Source organism: Dromaius novaehollandiae, chromosome 3 (assembly GCF_036370855.1).
Source record: "Dromaius novaehollandiae isolate bDroNov1 chromosome 3, bDroNov1.hap1, whole genome shotgun sequence".
Taxonomy (NCBI): domain Eukaryota; kingdom Metazoa; phylum Chordata; class Aves; order Casuariiformes; family Dromaiidae; genus Dromaius; species Dromaius novaehollandiae.
The window spans coordinates 30,270,608-30,298,081 of NC_088100.1; the positions used below are offsets into that span (position 1 = coordinate 30,270,608).

Genomic DNA, 27,474 nt, shown 5'->3' on the forward strand with positions numbered 1-27,474 from the left:
TCCAGAGTGTTATGAAAGACTACATACAGTGTTTACATACAATGTTTACTTACAGATTTTAAAAAAAGACAAAAAGATATGGAGAAGTACCAAATCACCACTTAAAACGTCAGGGAGAGTAAACATATCAAGACCCATACCACGAAACAGTGTCTTATTATGATATGCTGATAAGTGAGAATTGAACATGTACCAAACAAATCCTTCTAAGACACTAAGACTACAGCTACACTTTCCATTATCCATAACAGACAGCAAGCTTTGGTGTCTGCCTAGGAGAAAAGGTGTGGACTGACTTACATGCATACCATGCAAAGCTAGGTCTCCATGGTGTGGACTGGCCACTGATATACCAATGGGTAAGGGTGGACACTGTCATGTTTTTGGCCTAGGTTCGCTTGCTGAAAGAACTACTTAACTCATTTAAGACTGAGCCCAGGACTGAACTAGGGTGTATGCATTATGAATGATAAAAAGTTTAGGACTCCGGAGGAAAACAAGGAGAAATTAACAATACACATGCACTCTAAGAGACTCAAAAGAAAAAAAGCAAAAAGAAATGCCAGGTCTATCAAAGCTTATTGAGACATAAGCAAAAAGACATTTAAAATTCCACAAACTTTTAACTTTGTCTGAAAGGTTCATGAACCACTATAGAAATGGAAAGTTCATGTTTATGCATGTAACAACTGAAGCCTCTAGGAGAGCAAATTTAATTACAGGAATTTGTGGGTAAATTCTACTTGTTGGAATCTCCTTAAAATAGAACTGTTCTGTAAAAAAAAATTACAGAAAAACAGAGTGAAAAATGCTTAAAAATACATTATTACATTTGTTTTACATTACAAAAATACACTTGTCTAGAAGAGATTTGTTAAAGAAACATATAGGTACTATGAATAAAATTATTAATATTTACAACAACACTGAAGTTTGAATAGAGGAAGAAAAGTTTTTAAGTGCAGATAACAAGGATAAACTTTTATAGCTTTACTCATATACTTACGCATATATTACTGCTTTAAGAATATGATGAATACATTTTATAAGTAGTGGATACGGAAAAACAGCTTTTGCATTCTACCACCCATCAACTATTAATCCATGCTATATCTCCTTTTACTGAAAATAAAAGTATTCCAACAGATCTTAAATATCAAACTGACAAAATAACCCCACTTTATTGTTACCAAATCTACGTATGTCTGCTCTATATATATTTTAAAGTCTAAATGGAGAGGAAGATTCTTCAAATAGATCAGGATCAGAAACTAGTAAGTATGCTACAAGGTAAAACAAAGACATAAACATAATCCCAGCTGTAAAGAACAAGTAACTGAACTAGCACTAGGAGAAATTTACATGCTTTGGAACTGAACTGCATTAAGGACAGCTACAATGACTGCTAAATTTGCTCCTCCCAAAGAAAAGTACATTCTGTTCTCCAAGTATTCCATGCATACCATAAAGTAGGGAGGTCCCAGATGCGTCTCTTGAGCAACAAATAGCTCACAAGGAATTAAAATGCAGTATCTATTTTAAGGCAAAACTTCTCATACAAGCAACAGTGGGGCTGTGCTGGGAAATCCAAACTCAAGAAAAGGGGACATAGGAAATGCTGTGGCACACATCACTGGGCTCCTTAGGTTATGTCTAAACTATACAACAGTTGCACACTGAAAAACATCAGCAGTTGTGGTTTCTCCTTTGCCCAGGTTGGGGATCAATTTAGTGTGTGTTGTGGCCTCCTTTCCAGTATGGATGCTTGGGTTTTCTTTCTCTGGAAAACAGACTATGGCAGGCATTAAGGTCTGACATGGACATGAAACTAAGGTGTAACTGAGGTGTGACACATATCACGAAGTTTACAAGTGCTTCAGAGTCCTTTAGATACTCCTTCAGTGAACCACCCCATGCCAAGCCTCATCTCATTTTAAGCAGCAGGGTCAATGTTGCCACCATTGATGAATTACTCTGGGAATTTCCTTCTCCTCCAGTCCCTGAGCTACATCAGAAAGGTATCAAAGTCATGTGAAGAATCTGGAATGCAGCTTAGGAAGTTTGCCCTCAACATAGCAGAAGGAGAAACAAAGATCTGTCTGAGTTCAATGTGTTAAACGATCTTCTGGGTAGTAAGCACCAATACCTCACTTAATGAAGGCCTCATACAGGGTATCTATGCATTCTGGCATGTAAAACTGAAGTTCTGAATAATATCATCTATTAAGCAAACCTGTTTGAGACTTCCTTCTGTTCCTGACAAGATGAAAAGACAGAAGTACACATAACCCTTTTTATCTGTTGTCAGTAACATTAAGAGCTAGATTTACTGTCTCTGGTTCTTCATCATGCACTGGAACAACAATCAATACAACAGCAACAAAGCAACTCAAAACTCCATCCAGCAACCTGGGGAAACCATGCACTGGGCATCCTTTTTAACAGGCAATACTGTCCCAAAGACTGAGTCTGCCAAAGTACTATAAAATGTAAGTTCATGAAAACCACACAGAAAATAACATTGAGTCATTTGGGAGATGCCTACATCTATGGTAAGAATAGATGTCCTCTGAAGTGTCATCTATACTCCCATGTCTCTGGTCACTTCTTAACGTTGTACAAGCAACCTTCCAACTCCTACAGCAGAAAGAGTGAATTATTAGTCTAGCTCTGATAAAATGTATCATCAAAACTTAGAGGTTTATTGATATATGTGATGAAAACGTTGGTGCTTTAGTTATTGTCATGGAACACAAAATAGAATGGATGAGATAAAGAAACATTTTGTTTCCCACATGTTTCTGGCTGTTCCTGAACTCTGCATACACTCGCTATTTAAGCAAGATGTCTTTATTAGCTTTTTTCAATGTTCTGTGACTACTTTTTCAACTACTGTTAGCACTGTCATTTGATCTTTAGCTTAGTTCTACCGAAGCTCCAAGGAAATACATGACAGCAGAAACTATATGCTTTTGCTCAGTCTGATATCAAGGCAGTATCAAATCCAGGAATGGAACTGTGTTGGCATAAAGAAACTTGTCTTGGAACAAGATGGATTAATGATCTATGTTAAATAATCTTATGTTTCTTATTTTTTGTATTCCAAATATAGGACATATTGAATATTTGATGTCTAAAACCAATTAGCTACCCGTAAATAACTGATAACCAAGGACAGCTGTGGTATTTAACATACTGGAATATGTAAGGTCATCAGGAAATCACTTAACAATAAAATACCAATGTATATACATTTTTCAGAGCAATATTCAAGCATTTTCAACACTCACCAGCAGTTAAATATAAATCAAAGTGTATCTGGCGAATCATTTAGTATATGAACAGCTCTCACAATGCTAATTTTAACTACATGAACTAAGATTTTCAAAGGAGCCTATATGAAATAAATCATTTGGAAAGGCTACAGAGCTTGTCATCAATATTTAGAGGCACTCTAGAAAACATTTAGGAAAAGCATTAAGGAGCAAGTATATCTTCTTTCTCAAATTTGTAATCAAAATTACAGAAAGAAAAGAAAAAAATAAGTTTTTGCATAAACTGACCCAATTTTATTAAGTCGGACTTTCATTAATGATTTAAACTAGTATGCCAAACTGATCTCTTACTTTTAATCTAATCCTGTATGAGGATTGTAACTTCCAACAAACAGCTGAGGCAATAACATTTCATCTTGCCACAGTGAAATTCACCAAAGATAACTCAACATAGGCCTTGCTTAAGTCTACCTGAGAAAAAAAATTTAAGGTGAAAAAAAAAAGTGAAAAACTTGTATTTTATAGTTGAGTGCCCCAACTTCCAAGCATAAAACTAACAGCAAAAGAGCAAAAGTAAGGATATTTAAGTTCAATGCAGACAGTGTTTCAGTAAGATATATATATATTCTGCTCAAACACTACAGTCATAAGATGAGGCAAAGACTTCCCTACTACCGACTGTTACAAAGTAGAATTCTTGTCACTTCCTGGCAACCAGGATTTCAAAAATAGCTTTTTCTTTAAAAAGATTATTGTCCTGATAAAAAACTATAAAAGCAAACCACAAAAATGATTTTGAATTGGTTTCCACGTGTCAGTTATGTCTTTATCTATCTTTGATATCTACTGTAATATAAACAATCCAACTCTCTACTCAGGCTGTCTCACTGAGTTATTTCAATAGAGCAAACCTATGAAAATTTTATGACTGCCCCTTCCAGATACGCAATGAGCAAGCCTAAGAGACATACATAACAATACTTACAGTTACTCATGGAGAGAGTGACTTTTATATTTGTGCTCTCTTTTTTCTCTTTGTGACCTTCAAAGATAAAGCCTTCCTATTTTCACTGTGATAGATTTTTTTCACATGTCCAAAGTGGCATTTGGTGAAAGCAAATGTGATAATTACACATCCTACCTTAGTCTGCTTGATACTGCTGCAGATCTAGCATTGTTTTAGACAAAATTACTGTACTATCAGTAGTTGTAGTCTAAATAAACTTTTCTATAACAGAACAGAACAGCCTAAAATGCAGACAAAACCAAGAAGACTATAAACTAAAATTACATTATTCATAGAAACTAGTAGTGGGGAAAACAATGTTCACTTTCTAATTACGTATCATGTACAATTTACTTATACTAGAATCTTTGCACACAGTGTATACATATATATACATTTCATATTGTCCTATCATTCATATATACACATATATATAAATATTCATTCACTTCAAAGAGGCAATTGCTTTAACTAATTCATACTTTTCTGAGTATGTATTTTTGAAACGTACAGTTATACACACCTCCAAAACAAATTCTGTAATTGGTAGTACAATTTTGAAGTTTTTAAAGACAACTGTTAAAATCGTTATCAGAATAATGATTTTTTTTAAATGAAAAAAAATCTTTTTACTCCTATCAGCTATTGGCCAGATACTGCCAGCCTTACCTATGCTAGATTATACTCTATTCTGTTAATAGGCTTGTGGAATTATTTATCATATATACTATCTTCATCACCCTAGTGACCTGAAGATGAGAATATAATCTACTCATCTAATCACCACTGGTGGAAATCAATATTGTCTGGGCCAGATAATATTTCACAAGTGAATTAGTTGCCATAACTAAAATCTAATCACCAGGATTTCATTTTTTACCTTTCATCTCCAAAACCAGAAAATGCTTTCTGCAAAATAGCCTTGTACATTGTTAGCTATATAAAAATTGAGATTCCTACTCTGAAAAATCTTTATCTACTTTAAAAGAAAATACCTCATAATCTAAGATAAAACCTTGTATTTATTTTGGCTGGAAAGTTATTTCACTACAAAATAAAGAAAAGTAACATTAAATGATCTCGGCATTAAAACTTACACAATTCATTTTTGACAACTTTGATTCTTAACTACCTTAGAATTGCTTTAAGTAGCCAGGTAAAATGAACAATACCTATGAAACTGATGGTTCGATCTGTTTTAACAAGTGCAACATGTAGATTTTATTAATGACCTTTTATCAAAGGGGGAAAATACAGATTCTATAGTAAAGAGAATGGTGATCTACATCCTGTCTTTTTATGTGGAACTGCTTATTACCCATTTTCCAGTTCAATAGGATACAATGTCAGCAGTAATGCCCACAATCCTTTCTAAATTTTGCTCCTTTGTGCATGTATTAGACATTGCCAATGCATGAAACATCTAATCTGTAGCTAACAATGACAGATGGTTTTCCCACTCATTTCTAATGAGCCATTTTTAAAGTGTCAGCACCATTTTTTGTTTGTTTGTTTAAACTTCCTATTTTACTAAGGTTTCCTGAAAAAAAGTCCATGTGCTTTCAGGAAACTGTTAAATGAAGGGCAAAAGAACAAGCAAAATTGAGTCCATTATGAATCATCTGCAACAGACATGCATTATAATGGATTCGGATTAGAAATAATGAGGTAGTGAAGTATGTCTCAAATACTTTTTTGGCCGTTCTTCTGTTCATGGCATATCTTATATCTATCCATTCTAGTTTTAATTCTCACTCTCTCCCCCAAACAATAGTTAGGGGTGGCAGCATTTCTTATATTGCCCAGAACCATAGCCACAGAAAAGAAAAAAAGACAACAATCATTGAATTTTTATTTTACTACCATTGTTATATAACATGACGGGGGGATGACTTCCATTGAAGGTCTGGCAGGCAGAAGAATGCTGATTATTAAAAAGGTGCACTCACTTTAAGGATTATACCATAAACAGGCTAGAGAAAAAAAAAATCAAAGGTACCAAAGGCAATGGAGTGTTTTTTGGTCAATCATTTTTACTTACTAGTAAAATAAATATCTCATCAGCAGCACCCAATTTTCTCTCTTTTTTAAATTTCCCTTTTAGCTTTATCTGCTCTTTCATCTGGTACTTTTGCTCATATACGTGCCTTTAAAGCATACCCATCTTATCTTCAAACCTGAAAAACAGGAATATCTTGAGATGGTCCAAACTATTTCTCTAAACCTCTGCCTCCTTCATCTCAGTGCCTTTGAGTACATTCTAAATTAAATTGCTGAGTTCCTTTTTTTAAAAAAAACAACTCTCCACAGTATTTTCTAATCCAGCTTTTGGCAAACACTCGCAAAGTCAGTTGTTCCACCTCCAGAAAACTATTTGGTTCCTACTATTTTTCATTCTTCTTCATCCTTAGATGCAAAGAATTCCCATGCCTTCTACAGGCACCAGACTACTGAATTTACCTATTCTTACATACTTCAAACTGGTGTCTGCTTCTGCAGCTTAAAAAATGCTCCTTGAAGATGAGAGAGAGATTTCTCCTTTGACCCTGCCCTTAATGTCCTTCCAGTTGCACCTGTCCACTTTGCTGTGCATTTTCTCTTAGGTAGTTCAACACGACCTTGAAGTGCAGGAATTAGATGCTTAGGTTTGAGCAAAGAAAGACAAAAGGCACCTCAATCTGCTCTAAGAGTTTGCTCTGCAGCTCTTCCTCCAATGGGAAAGGATTTTCAGCCTCCTCCTTCTCCATACCTCCTCAGTGCATAGGACACCGTAAGACAGGGGGAAGAATGAGTATGACTCGGTACTTGTTATACCAGTCTGTTAAAAAAATATGTGAACCTGTTATAAATTATGCTTACAGACACTGACATTGCCAGTCTGATCTCTTTTGCAGAAGGAGAAGAGATGAAACTGCTCCTGTTTTCTTCTGCCTTCCCACTTCAGCCACCAGAGGAGGAACTGAACTCTACAAAAGTACTGTCCAACCTTTCTTTTTTTAGCCCTTTCCTTCATGGTTTTTCTTTTAAATGTTTCCATACAAATCTTTTTATAACCAAAAGCTGCTGAATTAATATCACTTTGATGTATTTGCTTCACTAAGTTTTTTTGATTATTCCTAAGTACTGGCCTGTACTTCCCCGGATCCTCCTTCGTGCCCTTCTCAAAGATAGGAGTAACATTTTCCATTTCTGGCTTTTCATTTTCTGAATTTTTCCATTCCACTTCGTTTTGTGGCATTTTGTCGTTTCTAGCTTTCTTCCAGTACTCAGGAATTGCTGTGCCTTTCAATGATTACTGAGAGTCGCCTCACAATGACATTGACCAGCTCCCTCAGCACTCGTGGATGTCACACACCCCGTCAGGGTCCGTGGATCTGTGTGTGTTCAGTTTGTTTAAATGTTCCCTAACCTGATCCTCCTCCACTGAGGGTCAGTCTTCCTTGCTCCACACTTTGCCACATGTCTCCAGGCCTGGGAGTCCTGAAGGTGAGTCTTATCAGTAAAGACTGAAGCAAAGGAGGCATTCAGTACCTCAGCCTTTTCCATCTCCTTTGCCATCAGGTCCCCTGACTTATTCAGCACTTGGTCCACATTTCCCTTTGGTGCTTACATACCTGTAGAAGCTTTTCTTGCTGCCCTTCACATCCCTCGCCAGATTCAACTCCAGGTGGGCTTTGCCTCTCCTAGCCCCATCCCTGCATGCTCACACAGTGTCTCTGTATGTCTCCTGGGTCACCTGTCACTGATTCCTTGCACGCTTCCTTTTTGTGTCTCAGTTTTGTCAGGAGCTCCTTGTTCATCCATGCAGGCCTCCTGCCACCTCTGCTTAACTTCCCGATCACCAAGATGGACCATTCTTGAGCTTGGAGGAGGTGATCCTTCAAAATCAACCAGTTCTCCTGGACCCCTTTTCTCCCTAGGACTCTATCCCATGAGATTTTTTCCAAGAAGGTCCCAGAGCAGGCCAAAGTCTGCTCTCTTGAAAACCAGGGTTGTGATACTGCTCTTTGCCTTTTTTCCTTCTCTCAGGATCCCGAACTCCACCATCTCACAGCCACTTCAGCCAAGACTGCTGCCAGCCTTCACATCCCTGACCAATTCTTCCTTGTTTCTAAGCATGCAGTGGAGCAGAACACCTCTATTCATGGACTCCTTGATCACCTCTCTCAGGAAGCTACCATCAATACGCTTCAGAAACCTCCTGGATTGCTGTTGCCCCTGCAGCAGATCTCAGAGTGGTTAAAGTCCCCCATTCAGACCAGAGCCTGCAGACGTGAGGCTGCTTCTGGTTGTCTCAGGAAGGCCTCAGCTCCTTTTTCCTCCTCAGGTGGTCTGTGGCAGACACCCACTACTACGTCACCCCCACTGGTCTGCCTGCTAGTCCTGACCCATAAGCTCTCAGCTGGCTCATCACCCAGCCCCAGGCAGAGCTCCAGGCATCCCTGCTGCTCTCTCACATAAAGGGCAACTCCCCTTCCTCACCATCCCAGCCAGCCCTTCTGAAACAGCCTGCATCCATCCACTGCAGCACTCCGCACATGCCGGATATCCCATGTCTCTGTGATCCCAGGGAGATTCGTAGCCCTGCAACTGCACACAGACCTCTGATGCCTCTTGTCTGTCCCTTCTGTTGCGTGTGTTAGTGTAGAGGCACCCCAGATGGTACCTAGTCATGCTGATTTGTGAGAAAAGCTTCCCCCATCATGCTGTCCTCTCAGCACTTACTTATTTGTGTGCACAGAGCTGGGGTGGGCTCCCTGCGGCTCTGTTTTGCTGATTTTGAGCTTCCTTGTCCACATCACCCTGCACCATCATGCTTCATATGCTCACCTGCCCTGGCATTTTTGCTGGTGTCTGCATGGGAAAGTAGCAGGGAGAAATAGTCTGAGGGCCAGACAAGCCTCATCAGGCTCTCCACAGTGCTGGATCTGAGCTCCTGGTAAGTGGCAAACCTTTGTAGACAGCAAGCAGGTCAGGTCAGCAGTCAGGAGCCTCTGTTCCTCACAGCAGGGAGTCTCCCACTGCTATCACTCAGTACCTCCTCCTTGTGCTGCTGCAGGGCTCAAGCTCAGCTCACTCAGATGCTTCACTGAACAGTGCTCCTAATCCTTCCTCTTCTACCATGGCACTCAACTTAAAGTTGCAGACCTGCAGGTGAAGCGACAGACATCCTCCAGTTGCCAAAAGTCACAAGTCTTCACAGGAGTCTCCACCTCCCAAACTGACAAGCACACAGTCTGCTTACTCCTCTTTCAGTACACAGTTTGGGGTTCAGGCTCTTGTATCTGTACAGTTTTGGAGAATATCTGGTCTCTTTCATCATCTCTGATGCTGTGCAGTCTGCTGACCTCCTCCTCCAGCTTTTTCACTTGGCAACACAGATCCTCCACCAGCATAAACCTTCTGCAGGCAAGGAAACAGTCTCTCCAGACCCCAGGCTCAGTGAGAGGCCCCAGGCATCTCCACAGTTCCAGGCCTGCAGTGATGCATCCTTCCTCAGGAGCTCATTCTGGGTTGCGGTCTCTGAAGCGCCAATGGTAGTTGCTCCTGCAGGTGCTAGGGACTGTGCCCTGCAGCACCTCACCACTATGGCTGAGCACACAAACACTGTCCTCAGCAGAGTTTCTAGACCCCTTCTGTGCAAACTGCTGCCTCTGTTGGCTGTATTCTAGGCCTGGCAGTTCTATGAGCCCCTCACAAGCACCTGCTGAAAGGCTGCTGGACCATCCATAATAGGGAGTCAGCTGGAAACAAAAAGCTCAAAGCACCCTTTGATCAGGAATCTGAGCTGACGGAGCTCATGAGAAGCTGCGAGAGCCTGCCAGTAGTCAAGGCACCCTTGGCAAGTAGCCAAGGTAGGTATCCTTCCCTGGCAGCAGCAGGCACCCTGAAGTTCCTTCAACAGCTCCCAGTAGTTCTCTGATGATCCTAGAAGTTCCCAGAATATCTAGCATATCTCAAAGTAGAGCCCAGAAACTACTGCATGAACTGCCACATCTACTGGATGCCTCTGTTAGCTGCACTCATTCATTTGTGCGTTATTTACTTTGAAAAGTGTTTTTGTTTTTAATGGCCCTACATACGTGATGTATTTGGATAACTTTAAGCAGATTTCATGCACTCTCAAAGCCATGCCTGAAGTACACCATTGTATTAGAAACCATTCTGTACTCCCTCCACTTAACCTGTGCTCATCAAACTGATCTTTTCATGTCTCTTTAGGTGTCTGTATCTGAAAGAGATTATAAAATATTTAAAATACATCACTCAATGAGTAAATATACCAAGAGGAATAATTCTACCAGCCATGCAGGAAAAGTTAATGAGTTGTTTGGTGGGTGTATGTGGAGGGTCCTTTCCAGATATTTATTGTTAGTTGTTTTAAATTTCATGTTTCACTGGAGTTTTGAATAAAAGTGCTGCTATGCTTTCAGAAATTTGTTGAATAATGGCCAAAATATACCCTGGGGGTAGCAAAATGTCACTGACTGTTTAGTACATCCTACTGAGAAGGCATAGCAATATTTTGTTGTTTGCCTAAGGCAATCAAAACCCTAAAAGCCGGTTTCACATACTGCAGTGTGACAAGCATCACACTACACATTTTCAATTGTTAGCAACGTTACCAGTGATTAAAACTATAACACATTTGCTACTTTGGAGGACACGCTTGTTTGCCCTTTCATGAATTTGCTTTAAGTAATTCATTAGTAAAATCTCTTAACTGACCGTATAAATCTTCTGAAGATGGTTCAAGTAAGAGTCTCATACATAACTTGGTACTAAGATGAAAATAAAATTACAAGTTCAACACAAAGACTAGTCAGTTGAACCATAGCCAAATGGTTTGGGAAACATCTCTGCAGCAACAGAGGAAGAGCTGGCCAAAGAACCCCAAAGAAATGCCAGCTAAGAAGCCAGATGCAGCTTGCAAAAAAGTGTTCCAGAGTTTGGCATCTGGGACCATTAAATGCCAAGCTGATCCCCATCTGTGGGAAAAGCTGTTGACTGCTTCTGGGGGAAAAAAGTAAGACAGGAAACAGCAATAGCTTAAAGGAGTGCCAGTAAAAACAGAAGGCGGACTGAACTCAGCATTCATATTATAATCATTTCACAATTTACTTTTTAATTCCTTGATATGTTTATTTCTAAACAAATGGAACTTAAACTATCTCAGAAATATAATGCATAAATATGCATGCTTTTGTGTCTTTGAGATATTTACACATCCCTAATTTACGAATCACCCGATTACACTTCTTAGCACAGAAAAATTTGTGTATTGTTCAGGCATACATAGAGGGAGCTTTCAATTCTGTTTTTCCAAATAAATCCTCTCCAAAAGAGGGGAAAAAAACAGTTTGCTGCTTTCCTTGAATAGTACTATAATAAAAGCTTATGCTGTGCGTGAAGATGAGGCGCATCCCAATGACATGAGAGTACCCATTCTTTAAGAACTTAGCACAGGTAGAGGACAGTTGCATTAATATAAAAGTAGTTTCTGAGTTTGAAAAGACTTGGTTTCAAATCCCAAGTTGATATAGAGTGTGAGATGTTATATTTGAGAATGAATTGAGTAAGTAACAGGAAGCAGACAGAGTAAGTCTAACTTTGGTTGACAGTATGGTTACTCAAATTGTCAGCTGGCATAAACTAGTACGTAAGTAAAGAGGAACAAAATGATTGTGGTGTGGTTATTAATTGAAGAAGCATTGCTAAGGAAGGGTAGCATAGGATAAGCTAAATGAGTCAGAGATAATCCACATATGGTGAATAAGATGTTGTGAAATGAAATGTTACATTGTGAAATGTAGTGAGAATTAGAGGGACATAGGATATTGGAAATAAATGCATTACAAAACATAACTCAGTATTTCAGCTGGATTTTAAAGGGCAGTAGGAAAACCAGGCCTCTTATAGGACACAATAAGCAACAAAAGGGTTTAAACTTTAGAGCATTTAAATACAGGCAATGTTTTTTCCCATGTCAGGTAGTATCTTTCAAGTGGTTTAAGAATTTATGCCCCATATTTAAACGTGACGTTGGCTTTTAGCAACTTCTATCTCAGCAGAAGTTATTGGGAATGAAGTATTTTAGTGCCAGAGTCATCTCTGAAAAGGAAAAGCTAGGTCCTAGAATTACAGGCATACAAATTACGTTACAAACCCACCTGTAATTTTTTACTGAGTACACATTTATGTGATCTCCACCAACCATAATGTTAGACAAGACTCTCATCTGTATTATATGCAGCTAATGACCACTGCACCAAAAAAGGGTGCTTAGAAGCAGTCTAAACAAACAGTAACTAACGCTTGCTTGCCTTGAACCCAGAAATAAGCACTAAAACAGCATTAAGTGAAAAGAACGTGTAAGTATTCTGTAACACTTTAACACCACTGATAGCACTCTAACAAAGCTAGGCTTAAAAATATAAATAACAGCCATAACAGGAAAGGGATAAAAGGAGTCTTGTGGTATAGTTGGACAAACAGGGTGCAGGAAAACATGAGCAGGAAGTAAAACCTGCAGGGTAAGAATGAGCAGGCAGGAAAGATATCTGGTAAAACCAAAATAACTCTTCAAAATAGACAAAATAAGAAGGATTCCAGATTCCAAAAATAAGATGTCAAGAGCAGATAAGATCACTCTTTTCTTTTGCAGAGGAGCATAAAACATCAATGATGAGTAAGGCAAAATGGAGAAGAAAGAAGACAGCCCAATTTGATTTCTGCTTCCCTCATGAAAGGGCTATAGGGACCTGCTACCTTGACCTCAGTGACTAACAACCATCAACAATCGTAGCCAGCAGTGCTAACCGAACTGCATCAGTTCCATAGTACTGCACACTTACAGCTTATTTAGTAAGTTTGTAAAGGACTAATGATTTTGTATATCTAATGCTAATGATTAACAGTGATTAAGAACTAACCTTTGATAATGTGTATTGTTAATGAATATCATCAATCCAGTAAAGAGTTGTTTTGAAGTCTGGAACTGGCATGATTTTTCAGTCTCTTTAAACATTCCCATCACAGAGGTCTTTAATTCCCTAACTGACACATAGATCTATATATTCAGTTGCAACACACATATCTTTATTACTTATCTTTAGCAGTTACAATGAAAGGAATTTATCCTTTAGCGCAAGTGATAGGGAACACACATTGTGGGTAGAGCTCTGGCAGTTCAGACTGGCACTGTTCAGTTTACTAGTACAGCCACTATGTATTCCAATCAGAGAATCAATATATTGTTCTGTATTTCTTGTTAGTTTTTTAAAAAGGAAAATGTAAAAAAGTAACAAAGAGGAAAAAAGATAAATTATAACCATAATACTAGGAATGGACTTCAGTTTATGATAAGATTACAGAATGGGACCTAGTGGATGGATTCAAATGCTGATGAAGGATGACTTCAGTCTACTGAAGGAAACACCAAAACTATTATAAAGTATGTGAGATCAAAAGACAACATAAGGAAATACACTTAGGTAAGTCTAATTTCCTTTTTAGTGTAAGGAAGAAAAGTCCATTGATGTCTTACAAAGAAAAAGCACGAAAAACACACTTAGCATCTTCATTCTTAATAAAAAACTCAACTAGCAATGCTGCCAAAACAGCAAATAGCATGAATTTGTGGTAGTTCTCTGGATATGCAAAAAGAAGTGAGCACCATGGTAAGAGTTGTGCAACTTTCCAAGTTTCCACGTCATATGGATTAAAGCCAAATCCCAAACTATTGAACCTCATCAGAAATATCAGCTCACCTAGAAAACACTGTTGTCTATTATTTTGCAAGAAGAGTTGAAGAGATTTTCACTTAAAGGTTTCCCTGTAAGTAAACTGGTAACAGCAAAGGAGACCCAAAGGCTTTAATTAGGGTATGACATTATTAGGGCAGAACCTCAGAAATACCAGGAAAGATGGTACAAAAGGATACAGTACAAGCAAGGAATTCAGCTGACAATAGATGCATCTGTGTATAAATGTTCAGAGACATAATTTGTGTGTTTATGCTGTAATGAGAATTAAAGTCAGGAACACAGTGCACTGGAAACAAATGCATGAAATGCTTCTAAATCCATTTGTTTGCTGTGCCACATTCCAAACTGAAAAGGCAGCAGGAAGAAAGAGAACAAGAATAAGCTGAACAAGAATAAGCTGAACAAGAATAAGCTGAACAAGAATAAGCTGGAATGAAGCAGGAATCATGTGACAAAAGAATTGTATTTAACAATCCAAGCTTAATTATTGATTCAGGAAGCTTTCTTATTCTCTTTTTTAATAAAAATATTTTTTCTCATTGTCAGCATGTTATTTATTTTATTATAATGCAATGCACAAAGAAAAGCTTTCAATCCTGGGATACTTGTTGATCCTTTAGTTTTGACAGCAAAGTTCAAAAAATGAACAGCGCCAAGTACACGATAAACTTACTAGGGAAATTTTTAACTGACAACGATGGTTTGAATTATTCTTCTCATCACAGATTTCAAATGTGGCACAAGAGTATTTTATTTTGTATTGTATTCTGTCTTTTTTCTATATAAAGATATACTTTATGTGCTGTTGCACAATGAATTCTTTAGTTTTTCAGGAACTGATCTTTTCAGATGGATTTGAAAATACTTAGATGAAGTAAACAGAAGTATTATCAAAGGCATCAAAGAAAGCTATGTTATCCATCCATCCCATTAATTTCCAGAGAAGACTGGCCAAGAATTTCCTAGCAATAAGGGATGATGAGTACTAACAGTGGTTAGTGGTAACAGTGCCCAACTTCAACCAAATTCAGAAAATTCTGTGCAGTCATTGCCAGCAGCTACACTTCCACCAGGAAAATAAATACTGCCAGAACATGGACACAGGCAAAGCAACTGCATTGTCTATCAATGCTACATTCTCAGAGCAGTTCCTAGTGCTCACCCAAAACAATTCCTAGGCACAACTGAAGAGTTAATATGAGCCAAGGATCTTTCCTATTAAATGTTTAGGATAGAGTTATCCTGTTTTAGAGGCTAAGTAACTTCAACTTTGTAGATACAGCTAAATGGCCTCAGGGTCAGCTATTGCATACTGGCACTGCTTAGCTACCCTGAGACTGAACATTTTGTTTTGTTGCTGCTGTTTTTAAGAAAGCTGTTGTTTAAAAAAGCTAATGGGAAAAAAAAATCTGATGTTAAGTAAGAGTAATTGTAAAAATAAGCAGAATGTCTTTTAACATCTTTGAGTGTAAACTAGTGCAACTCTCATGACTGAAATTGCATTAGCTTATACAACAAAAACATTGGTTCAGGCTCATTTTCATTGTGGCTGCTAAATCTCAGACTCCCAAATTCAACTATTGTTATCTCTGAAAGAGCTGTTTTTGTCTGGCTTATCATGATCCTTGCATACTGTAATTCAATGATATGTCTAATTTTCCTGTTCTGCTATGTCAAATAGGACAAACATCTCTGAGGAAAAATGTGCATGGTGCTTACAGTTCAAAACAATTCTCTTGTAAACATTTTCTGTAACTCTTCAGTATTTGCCCAATCCAGAAAATATACTTTTTATTTTTTTCTTTGTACAACAGGAAGTCCTTCACTTTGTTCTCATGTAGTTGGCTCAGTTATCTATGAGAAAGTTATCTATGACCTATTACTTTCTGTAATATATCTAATGCTTCCAGAAGCTATCTGGAAAGAACAGGTAAGATGTGATTTGACAGCCCTATACCTGACTGCAGAATATTCAAACATCTAGAATTTTCCTTGAGAATGGCAAAACTGCACATTTGCCTATATGATCCATTGTATCACATATGAATGCAAGTTGCTATAATGTATCAGCTAATGAGACAATTAGACTATGCAGTTATAGAATTATTTTTGTTACTAGTCTGCAAAAACAAACTACAAAAATACAAACTACACTACAAAAATACAAACTACACTACAAAAATACAAAAGCCTTCTTTAAAAAATTGTTTCATGTCCCAGTACATATAAGACAGTGGAAAAAAAGCAATTACAAATATTTTAACAGATTTTCTTGACTTCACTAGAGTTTTCTTTTTTTGTTATTGGATTGAGAGCCAAAATCATTTACCAAAACAATATCTCTAATACGTAAAAATTTAGTTCTAGGATGATGGAAAAGTATTTCAGTTAAATTCTGAAACTAAATTGGTATGAAAAAATGATAATAAACATTCCTTTTATATTCAAAATGCTCCATTTCTTTTCTTAATTGATTTTATTATTTTTAAAATAAAAGGGTTTGAAGAGCAAAAAACTGAAAAAAATACTAGAATTATAAAGTTTCATTTAATGTCACAACACAAAAAATTGTGTTTAGCCCCAAATATTCTTTTTTCTCCTCAGAGTCATCTTAATCCAAAAACACATAATTGTATCAGGGCTAATCATAAACTGTTTCAAATGAGCGTAAAAGTAATAACATAAGACTTAGTTAAATTTTTCTCTGGCTACCTGGGGAATTACTTGTGCATTTTCAGCTGTGGTAGGTTTTCTTTCTGTTTAATGACTCTATTATCAAGAATGTAGTCAGTGTGCAACAACTAGACCGTGTACAGTCATTTGCTTACATTGTATGCTTTAAGCATCTATATCAGTATCTGTTAGAGTCTACATTCAGATACAGAATGACCATTCTAGTATTGACATCATAATATAGGTGAACCCTGGCTATAATTACAAACAACAAAAACTGACTGAGATTGTATAAACAGTCCTTACCCTCATAATGCTAAACAAAATCACTTTTAAATCATACACGCATGAATGGAAAAAAAGATTGGTGTTTGAGTTAAAAGTAATATTGTTAGCGTCAAATCCTTAGGCTCTCTCACAGTATGGCTGTAAATAGTGTCAAATCCTCAGGGTTTCTCCCAGTTTGGTTGTAAATTTTAGTTAAGTTACTATTTTGTCTTCATTTTAAGCCACAAGGTGGCAGCAATGATACAATCTCTTAATCTAAGACTCTATGAACCTATCCAGTACTTTTACTCCTAAAGCATCACCTGTGCTTACAGGACATATATGACAGAAAGAAAACCTGTATTTTCTTCGATACAATGCAGTTCTAAATTAGATTACTTGCTAAGTGTTTTGAATTGATGTGTTTAATTTTCCATCTACAATTCATTATGGTTGCTGTCTTCAAATAAATGTGAAGTACTATATCCATGACAGAAGTTGTTTGCTCATCTTCGTGCAGTAACACGGCATTAACCAAGCTGAGGAATGAGAATAACTGGACACATAAGTCTGTCATTCCTGGAACATAATCATATAATGAGAAGATGAAACTCTTACCGATAGCTGTTGAAAAGATCTGTGCAGGTGCCATTATTTTTACAAGGCTCTGTCATACATTCGTTTGATTCATATTCACAAAATGTTCCTTCCCATCCAGGCAAGCAAGCACATTGGTATCTCTGTAGTGTATTAAGAAAAATAAATAATCTGTTACTTTTTGTATTTTAATTATATTTGAAATAAGCACTGTATATGTTTCTCAAAATAATAAAAAATCAGTCACATCTATACATGTTTGGAGTCTAAAAATCATACTGCATTGTTTCAGCTATTCTATTACTAGTTGCTGTGTTTTTCTTGTCTTTAAACAGGTGGATCACTGTTTCAAAACCTGAAAGCTTTATAGACAGTCTGACCCACTAAAATGATGAAAAAAGAGGATATGAGGTAAGTATGCTACACTCCCTAAGATCTACTTTTTTTGTAGGATCATCTGTGTACCCAAAAGCCTTGTCTTCTCTTCCTCCCTCCTCCCAGTTTAGCTAATAAAAGATACTCTCTTCTATAAACTTACCTTCCTTAGGTATTAAACTGACATGCCTAAAATACAGGTATTTACAGTCACATGGATAGTATTCATCAGCATGCATGCAGTCCTAACAGAGCACAATATAAAATAATTTATTATGGAAGTTCTCAGGAGTCTCCAGCTATCAAACTTGTTTAATATGAAATTGTGCATCAGTACCTTAATTGTGCAGTACTGCATGACTCATGGCATGAGAACTACTGTCTCTTATATGGATAATATTGGATAGTAATCCAGTGTGCATAAATAGAAGTTTAGCTATGCGGTGACAGTACTAAATACACTAATAAACTGGAGTTGTGAATACAAAATTTGTCACTGATTAAACTGAATAAAACCTTTCAGCAATCCACCTCTAAATGACACATATTATAGGACATCTTTCATCACACAGGAAAGTTTTATCAAATTGTAACCATACTTCTGTACTATCTCCAGCCTCAAAATTATTATTAGCTAGCATGTGCATGCAATAAGGTGTTTGACATAGTCTTACAGAAGTGAAAAGCATAAAGCATCTTTTTGCTGCCTATGTTCTAAAAAAAGATAAAGGTGAACATCTGCTGAATTGAGTATTAATTAGAAATGGGCAACAGTTCAAACGCTTTCATTCAGCACAGGTTTTAATTGCTTGTTTTGTAACATGCTTGCTTCTAACACAGCTTCCTTTTAACAAAAGTTAGGGAACACTTTAATGGTAAGCATGACTAATGTGAATTATTTCATTACTTGCTAAACATTGCAATAGGCTTCAGGGTAGATTTTAGAGTCCATTAAAATCCATGTAAATTGGAAGCCTTTAACAAACAAACAGCAAAAATATTTAAGGGTTTTTAAAAGCTGAGTGCATAAACAAGCTGCCACAGCATGATGATCTGATGCACAATACGCCAGTCTTGATGAAATCCGTGGCATCTACAGGTGTTTGGAGTCTAAAAATCACATTGCATTGTTTTATCTATTAGTGAGCCTGTACTTAGGAAACACAGACAATTGTGCTTAAAAGAGGAATTAAAAAACTTTTAGATTAATAGCACTTTTAGATTAACAGTAAAGAGGAGTTACGTAATTTCCAAAAACACTTTAAAAATTAAAGTGTCAGAACTCTCATGGAAATACATATTGGACAATTGTCCTAGCCCTTTCTATATACCCCTATGATCCTCTTATGCTCTCATGCCAAATTAAAAGTCTGGAGTATTTTATCGGAAGAAAGACGACAAACCAAAACAGATTGAAAGTTAATGGATTAAAGTTATACTTGGTATGATTGTTATGGGGTGTCATCGGGTGTGTACCAGATGCACTGTTTCCACTACTAAAATTTATTTACATGTATATTCTACTAGAGCTGGTCAAAGCATCTTTTGCAGGAATCAATTCGCACATAGCCTGTTTGCTATACATATTTTTCTCAGTTGCATCCTATTTGTTCCATGTTAATGTTAACTAACACAGCTGTGTACTTGCTTGTGACACATCTATGATTTTTATGACATGGCTTGTCTGAACCCACCAAAATATGTCCTAGAAGCTGGAAAATAAAATGGAAGGATATCTTTCTAAGTTAAAGCAAGGCATTTTGACAAATCAGTAATAATATATCTGTGACTTACTTACAGAACAAGGTGAGATAACAGAAAAATAATTGCTTGAAAGCAGGTTGGGAATTCGGGATAAGTTCAACATACAATGATGAATTAACTACATATTTTAATAAAGAGTAACCTCTTGTCCTATGGGTTTTATGTAGGCAAGACTATTCCATACAACTAAATATAAGCTACAAACTGTGTACTCCAGCTGTTTAAAAAAAAAAATTAACTGATAGTTTACTGTTACTGCTCTGTGCTCCTGAACCCAAGCTCAAAAAAATGTAAAATGTTCGCTATGAAGAGAGAGGAAAATTGGCAACACGAATACAAGAAGCGGGAAATATTAGAAGTGGTAGGGTAACAGTAAGTCAAAGGTTAATATGGAAGAAAAAGAGATTTCATTAAAATATTCTGTATTTTTTGAGTAAGAAAAAGACTGAGAGATGACTATTGAGAGAAAAAAAATTCTGGGTATTGTGCAAGGGAAAAAAAAAGAAAAATACGTTGAGAAAAACTGCATTATTAGTCCACATGATAGCACTTTCTAAGAAATCACAGCCACATCCAAATGAGCTATCAAGTATTCTAGTGATTTTCAAAGTTTTTTTTAAGGTTTGCTCCACTCTCTGTGTAGTTTTCAGTGCCATGAAAAGAACAGAATGAAGACCAAGTTGCCATGAACACAAAATGCAAAAATGGGGACTACAGATATATATCCACAAGCAACTACTAAAAACTTCTTAAAAACTATTCTATTGTCAGGTTAGGTCTTCATATACGCCAGGAACATGAGAAAATGATGTATTTTATATCCAAAAAACTCCAGAAATGGATTACAAAATCAGAAGTGAAATGAGGCTGCCAACAATTCTGTTTAGAAAGCACTTGTACTTCTCTGGTTTCACTAAAGTCGCCTATCAAACAGACACTTAAATTCTAGGCTTTGCATTTTTATTTCTGATTGTATGAGGATTGTCATCTCAAACACAAAACATTACCCATATACACGTATACTATGCATAGGTGTCACATACATAAACTAAAAAATATTATCTATTATTTCATCTCTGTATTTTGGTTTATAATAACTGAAGATCCCACGTTACAATATATTGTATCTATATATATTGATAGAAATGATACATAGAAATATGTGGAGAATTAAATATGTATCATATTCTATATAATATTTATATATAATCAGATATCAGATCTGATTATATACAGCATAAATAATAGATATAATATTTATACAATAGACACCATGCATTTACTTTAACAGAACAATTTCAGTTAAACCACAATCTGTCTAGGAAGACAATTATAAATAACATTTTCTATCAGTATCTTTCTGTACTCCATTCACCAAATAATCCAGAGAGATTACAGCCAAAATTGTCACAAATGCCAGTTATTTGTCTAAGCTTGATGTTCAGACTACTCCACATTAATAACAGCTTCTACATTCACAGTACGCATTTAATTAGCTTCAGTTATATCTGTAACTATGCAGTCTTTCTACAAACCACCTCTCCAGTGTCTCATATTGGGAATCCAAAAAGTAAGCAACATATAGTTAGTTTACACAGCAATAAAAATACTGGGAGTAGGCACTTCCTCAGGTCCAGTCACCACCATATTCCATATCTAACAGTGTTTGGCAGCAGGTATCAGATAAACAGAGAAGTATAAAAGGAAAAGGAGATGTAGAGTGTTTCTTCCTCTGATGTACCCCTCAGCCTCTGGAAACTGGCAGTTTAAGGAGTTCAATTAGTTTCTATCAGAACAAAGGTGTAATGCATCTCTATGTAGGAGATCAGCACAAGGCCAATGAACCCTAAATCTTATTTTGAAAGACCCCAGGACAACAATGAGTAGAACAAATGTGCTACTTCACCATTTTATTAAAATTTATTCATATATATCTATATATCAAATAAGATACTGTTTTAAAACTTGGCCCAATGTAAAGCACTATATTTGTAGTATTAGTGTAGTTTAAGGAGTTGTTCTGGTAAATGGAACATTTGAAGTAATCACTGTGTAACAGCATTACTATTTGCATGATTATTTGCATTTAATCCAGGATTATATCCTTGAAGCTGAAAGAAGAAAGACAATGAGAGGCTACAGAGTATGTCCTTCTAACTCTAAAAATCCATTTTTAAAAGTGAACTGATAGAAAGTAAGACAGTAGTAGATGACAATTAAAGAGGAGAAACATTACAGACATGACAATTGAACAAAAAGGGCTAGCCTTCCTTTTGCTATGAACTACTTCATACTCTTTATGCAAGAACTATCAATTGTGTTCTAGATCTCTCATGTGGCAGCATTTCTCAGGCAAAAAGACTGATGTATGTAAGATTTTAGTACCATTCACGGAAGAAACTATATTTAGAATCTGAACTGTTGACCTGCTATGGATCAGTTGGTCAAACAGACATGCTATAGATAACAGTAACAGAGAGATGAATATTACCAGAAGTACATAATTACTTCTGAAGACCTTCAGTACTTTTTAACAAAATGAAAATACAGGCCATCAGTATGTGTCATCTGTCACTGAAGGAATGTCCTCTTGTAGTAGGGAAAATTATTTTAGCTCTCTTGACCATTTCTCCCAAAGCATTTATTTCTTAGTCTCTCATCTTTCACCATCTGAGCCAAATTCTTTTGGTTTTCTGAGTGCCTTTACTCAGCCCCAATACATCATAACTACCTTTTTTCAACTATGATACTCAAGAGGATCCTACTAAAAGAGATGCTCTCTTTGTGAAAAAACATGTATCAAACTGTGCACTCTAGGGCAGTCGTCCCAGACCCCTGCAGACCACTGTAGGTTATACAGGCTTTTGTCCCTTAGTCAAAAATCTCTATTTCAACTGATGGCCTGGGAGTGCAGAGAAAAAGCTTCACTTTTTTTCTTCCCCTGCTGCTGAAAAAGGGTCATGCATAGAATCAGACAGGAAGAGAAGCAGAGGAGAAAAAAAGGAACAAGAATGCCTTTGTGTGACCCATGCTCCTCAGCTTCTCTCTTACAAAAGAAGTTATGGATTTTTGAAACAGAGGTGGCATGTCCGCAGTGGGACAGGATGGGAGAAGCTGGTTAAGAAATTGAAGATCCAGAAACTTAAGCACAAACCTAAAGATTTTCTGTAAAAAATGTTCAGATAAGTGTGCCATCTCTATGCACATGCACACTATGTACTTTTGTGTCATCATTCTTAAATAAGGTCATTTTAGTGTAGCAGTATCTACAGTGCCCTGAGTCTCACCACTCCCAGGTACCAATTACAAAGGTGATAGTATATCCACCACATTAAGAAGGTCCTAACTATTGCACTCATGAGACCCAAATCAATAAAATACTTTGGCAGGCACCTATGGTTGCATAGAATATCCTTAAAAACAGCGTAAGACAAAGCAAATTGTGTCAAGACCATGAGACCTGTGTGCACCTCCACTGCAGGTTTATCTAACATGTTTAACCTTCGCTTTAATCAAATGTGCAGAAGTAAGGGTTTTCCTGCCCATAACAAGGAAGGGAAAAGTTCAAATGAGCCTCTTTCAATTCCACTCTGGACCAGAAATCTTCAGTTCCAAACTGAACAATCTGTCTCCAGCATCTTGTGGATTTAAAAGAACAACCCCTACAAAAAATACAGCCTCAGACAGACCCAGCTTTCTTCTGAAAAAGGATTTTGGCCAAGCTGCAAGTGTGTAGCATTGTTCTTGTCTAATGAACTGATGAGGGAATTCCTGAGTTGGTAAAGCAGATATTCTTGGAAGCATCGCTACCTGTCCCTTTTTTGATTCTGGGCTTGACAGGTATGTAGGCACATGGCAATAATGTATCTCTCTTTTCAGCAATGCCAGGGCCTCAAATGCACTAGTAGCCCCTAATGGCCTTGACCAACCTCATCTGGGTCCTCTGCCCTCACTCCCTGCCCATGGCCCAGAGTCCCATTTTAGCTCAGCCCTGAGCCTTTAGCCTGTGCCTGAACTGTTGTTGCAGCAGTACCAGTTTCCAGCTCAGCCACAGCTGTGGCGCTGCCTGGCTACTGATCTGGATCCCAACCCACAGACCGACTTTCTGGTTTGACCACGAACTTGTCTCATGACCATGCACCTGCCCAGCATGGAACACCTTTCTGTGTCTGACCCTGGTTAACCTCACCAGGACTGACCTTGTGCTGGGGACTGACTTCCCAGCCTGACCTCAGACCTGCCTCATCACCACAAATTTGCCTGATGTTCAGGGCTGGAGGCTGGCCTCCTGGCCTACCCTGCTCCCTCGCTTGGGGCCAGCGGGCCAGACCCTGGCTGGTGAGGCCCCTGTCCTGCCAGTTTAGGGATCCCTCTCAACACTCTGACCCAAAGGAAGCAGACAGCCCTCACTGTGCCCTGACAGGCAATACTGACAACAGCGGTGGCCACGTGAAATGGAAAATCGCTACCACAAGTAACACAGTTCTTAAAATTTTTTGGTGAAGCTGTAACGAGTCCAGTAGAGAATCTTTTTTTTTCCCCAAACATTGCCTTAAAGGCAAACCTTGGGCAAAAGCAAAATTTTTTAAGAATAAAGCAGCAGCACAGAAATTTAGAACATTAAAAGGGAGGCTGAAATGATGTGACAAAAGCTTAGGGTACAGTGAAAATAAAATGAAAAGAGAAACTGATCTCATTGGGTGAGAAAAAGTGTGACAGTTAGTTATGTTTCTCCTCTGTTTTCTCACCATACATAAGGCACCAGAAGACAGGAGAGACGCCTGGGCCAGCCCCTACCAAAAACTCTGACACACTTAGCACCCACAGTGTAAATGGGCAAATAATTGAAGTGGAACCACTCTTTGGTGGATTCCTCCAGCAACAATTAGTTGTTTGTGAGATATCTGGGATATATATAAATTGAGCACAATAATAACCGGACTTACCTGAGAAACTGACAGTCCTCATAATAATACAGACTATGTTAGAAAATGGCACTGCCTCCTACAGAAAAAATCCACAATGGTTTTGTGACATACACACTTAGAACCACATTACAATTCCCATCTGTCTACATAGCAATGTGCTTTTCGAAATGCAACCAAAGCCTCACTTAGATAGACATTAATATAAGACAAAATGTAAAATATTTACAAATGCTTGATCTTGTCTCCCTACAAAGCAGTACAATCTTTACATAATTGAATGCTATTTTTTTCCACAAATTCCCATCAGTCAGGTTACAGAATGCACCCACCACCTTAGAATGACATGCAGCTATGCAGTAGAAAGTATGCAGTGAATCACGTAAGGGACCAAAGGAACAGGATTTGTTATCTATTTATATATTTCTTCCCTTTTATTTATTGTAGATATGTATTACCATGGCAGACAGATTAAAATAAATGGTAACTTTGAGTCCCTCTAAATCAGCTTTTGCTTGTCCTCTAAAGAATGGGATAAATGCACTAAATAATACCTGAAAAAAAAATTATTTTACAGAGATCATATTTTTTTCTTTGTACAGTATGCATAGCACAATAATCATGAGAAGAGCTGATTTTACCTGCTATATGCAGGGTCAAAAAGTTGTAATTTTTGCAATCTCTGGCATACGTACTCAGAACCATATATACACACTGGTATGCCTTCATCCAATTAACCATGTGGGTGGTAAGAAAGCTTAATTTGAGAACATTTACATATTTTCCTTTCTCCAACATTGTAAATGAAGAATTAATCATTTTCTTAAGCTTTAGTCAACATTATTTTACTGGAAAATGGCAGCTGAACATCTGGCAAATAGAAACTACAAAGAAAAAGGTTCATCACACACAACAAGGATCTGAATTATGAACATGCTAAATCTTCAAGTCTATGCTTTGCATATGTAGGTTAAGAAGAATTTTTACCATAGAAATCTACATTCAAGCACTTCTTCCATGTCTAGATCAAAACTTCAGAACAAGTGATTTCATCTTTAGTTCACGTATCCTTGGGGTATTTGGGGGTAAAGGGCATGCCACAGGTTTTTACTTTTTGGGAAACACAAAGCAGTAAAAGTGTTTTGCCCGAAAATAGAAACACTCAAGTGGAAACATGGAAATCTCTCATTTTTTTCCTGTCTTCTGAGTTCTTCAGCTACATCATTTCCTCTGGTACAACTGTTATTCCCTTAAGGCCACACAGGATGATGGTGAGGATACTGTAAAATTACTTATCATAAGCACATAATGGGAGACGTACTCCTGCAAGAAACCCCAAGTTTGCCTCTGGGAATGCTTTCTTTCTCCTGCAAAACAGTACCTTTGCATCTACAGAAAACTTTTCATCGCAAAATTCTGTTCTGCCAAAAGCATTCTTTTCCTATAGAAAACCTCCATGTAACTTAATTTTGTCAGTCCTAACAGCAGGTCATTTAACCTTGTGAAATAAACATGAACATAAAAATATAAGCACCTGTGAAATCATACCTGCAATTGCTTTAAACTATGCTGAGTTCTTAAGATTACTTATGCAGCATTTCCTGTTACTTTAAGGGTCTTTTTGAGTTGCTGTTACTTTAAGTCTTCTAAATTATTATTGATTTAACCATTTAGATAAACATATATATCCAGTAACTAACAAAGCTAGATTATTCACATTTTTCATTATGGCAACACCTGTTCATCTTCAGTTGGTTTAACCCTTAGTTTAAATTTTACCAAAGAAATCCATGCTACAAACAAGATCCATACAGAACAAAGTCCCAGCAATTACACTCTATTTAACTATTCTGGTAATGAATTATTTACCTGTTCTTCACAGTATGTAGAAACAATGAATACATTAACACTGTTGCTTTGCGCTTGAGACAGAAGTGGCATTTGAAGAGTTAAGAAAATCTGCAATTAGCCCTGTTCTTCCCTAGACTTGGTAACAAATTTGACTTACCCTAATATTAGTTACTAACTCTTTAACTCTGTAACAGATAGAATCAGACCGCCTATGGCAAAGAAATTCTTTTTCAGGAAAAGTGACACAAGGTTAGCAATATAATATTTAATACTGTTATTATTCATCAGATGAACAATTTGAAATGAGCAGCATGCAAGACTAAGGTGAAAATAAATATGAAACATGCATTCAGAAGTGAAGAAAAATCACAATAAAAAGTTTTATTTCTAAACAGTGCTACAAGAACTGAATGGCTCAGCTAAAATCCACAAACAATAATCTAAAGTGTCAGCCAAATCCACTGCTAAATCTTACTGTTTAGAATAACTACCTGCCATATTCTCATTTGTTACATTATAATAAAGAATGGGGTGTTTTTTTCCTATTTTAACCTTTCTATCGAAGTTGCAAAAGCCCATATGCGTGGTGCACTAAGAATTCCAAAAAATGTGAAATATTGCATTAACTAACTTAATATTAATTACTATCTATCTGCAGAACTTGATATAACATTTTGGATTTTCAGAAGCTAATCCACTCTCAGTTCTTATTTATGCAGCCTTCCCTAGACAGTTTGACATGCTGAAATTGCTGACAGTGTATCTATTTGTCCTTCCAGAGCTAAATATTCTATTTTCTTATTCTAAGTTTTTGTAAGGTAATATATTATCTGATATTAATGCTAAAAGTTTCTTTCATTTAAATTTTAAGCAAAGCTTAGAGGAGAAACAAAGAACGTTTTTAATTTGTTGGTCTCTCCAAATTTTTAAATAATTAATTAGTTAAATTAGCAAGAAGGAGCATATTTCAAGTC

General features: G+C 37.0%; 1 protein-coding gene across 1 annotated transcript in view; it reads right to left on the reverse strand.

Annotated features, from left to right (window-relative positions):
- The window catches only part of EYS (eyes shut homolog), a 909,330-nt gene that overhangs the window by 544,794 nt on the left and 337,062 nt on the right, over positions 1 to 27,474 (reverse strand). The window contains exon 21 of the mRNA XM_064508633.1: positions 17,607 to 17,728. Within this exon, the coding sequence (XP_064364703.1) occupies positions 17,607 to 17,728 (122 nt within the window). The remainder of the gene's footprint in view (positions 1 to 17,606; positions 17,729 to 27,474) is intronic.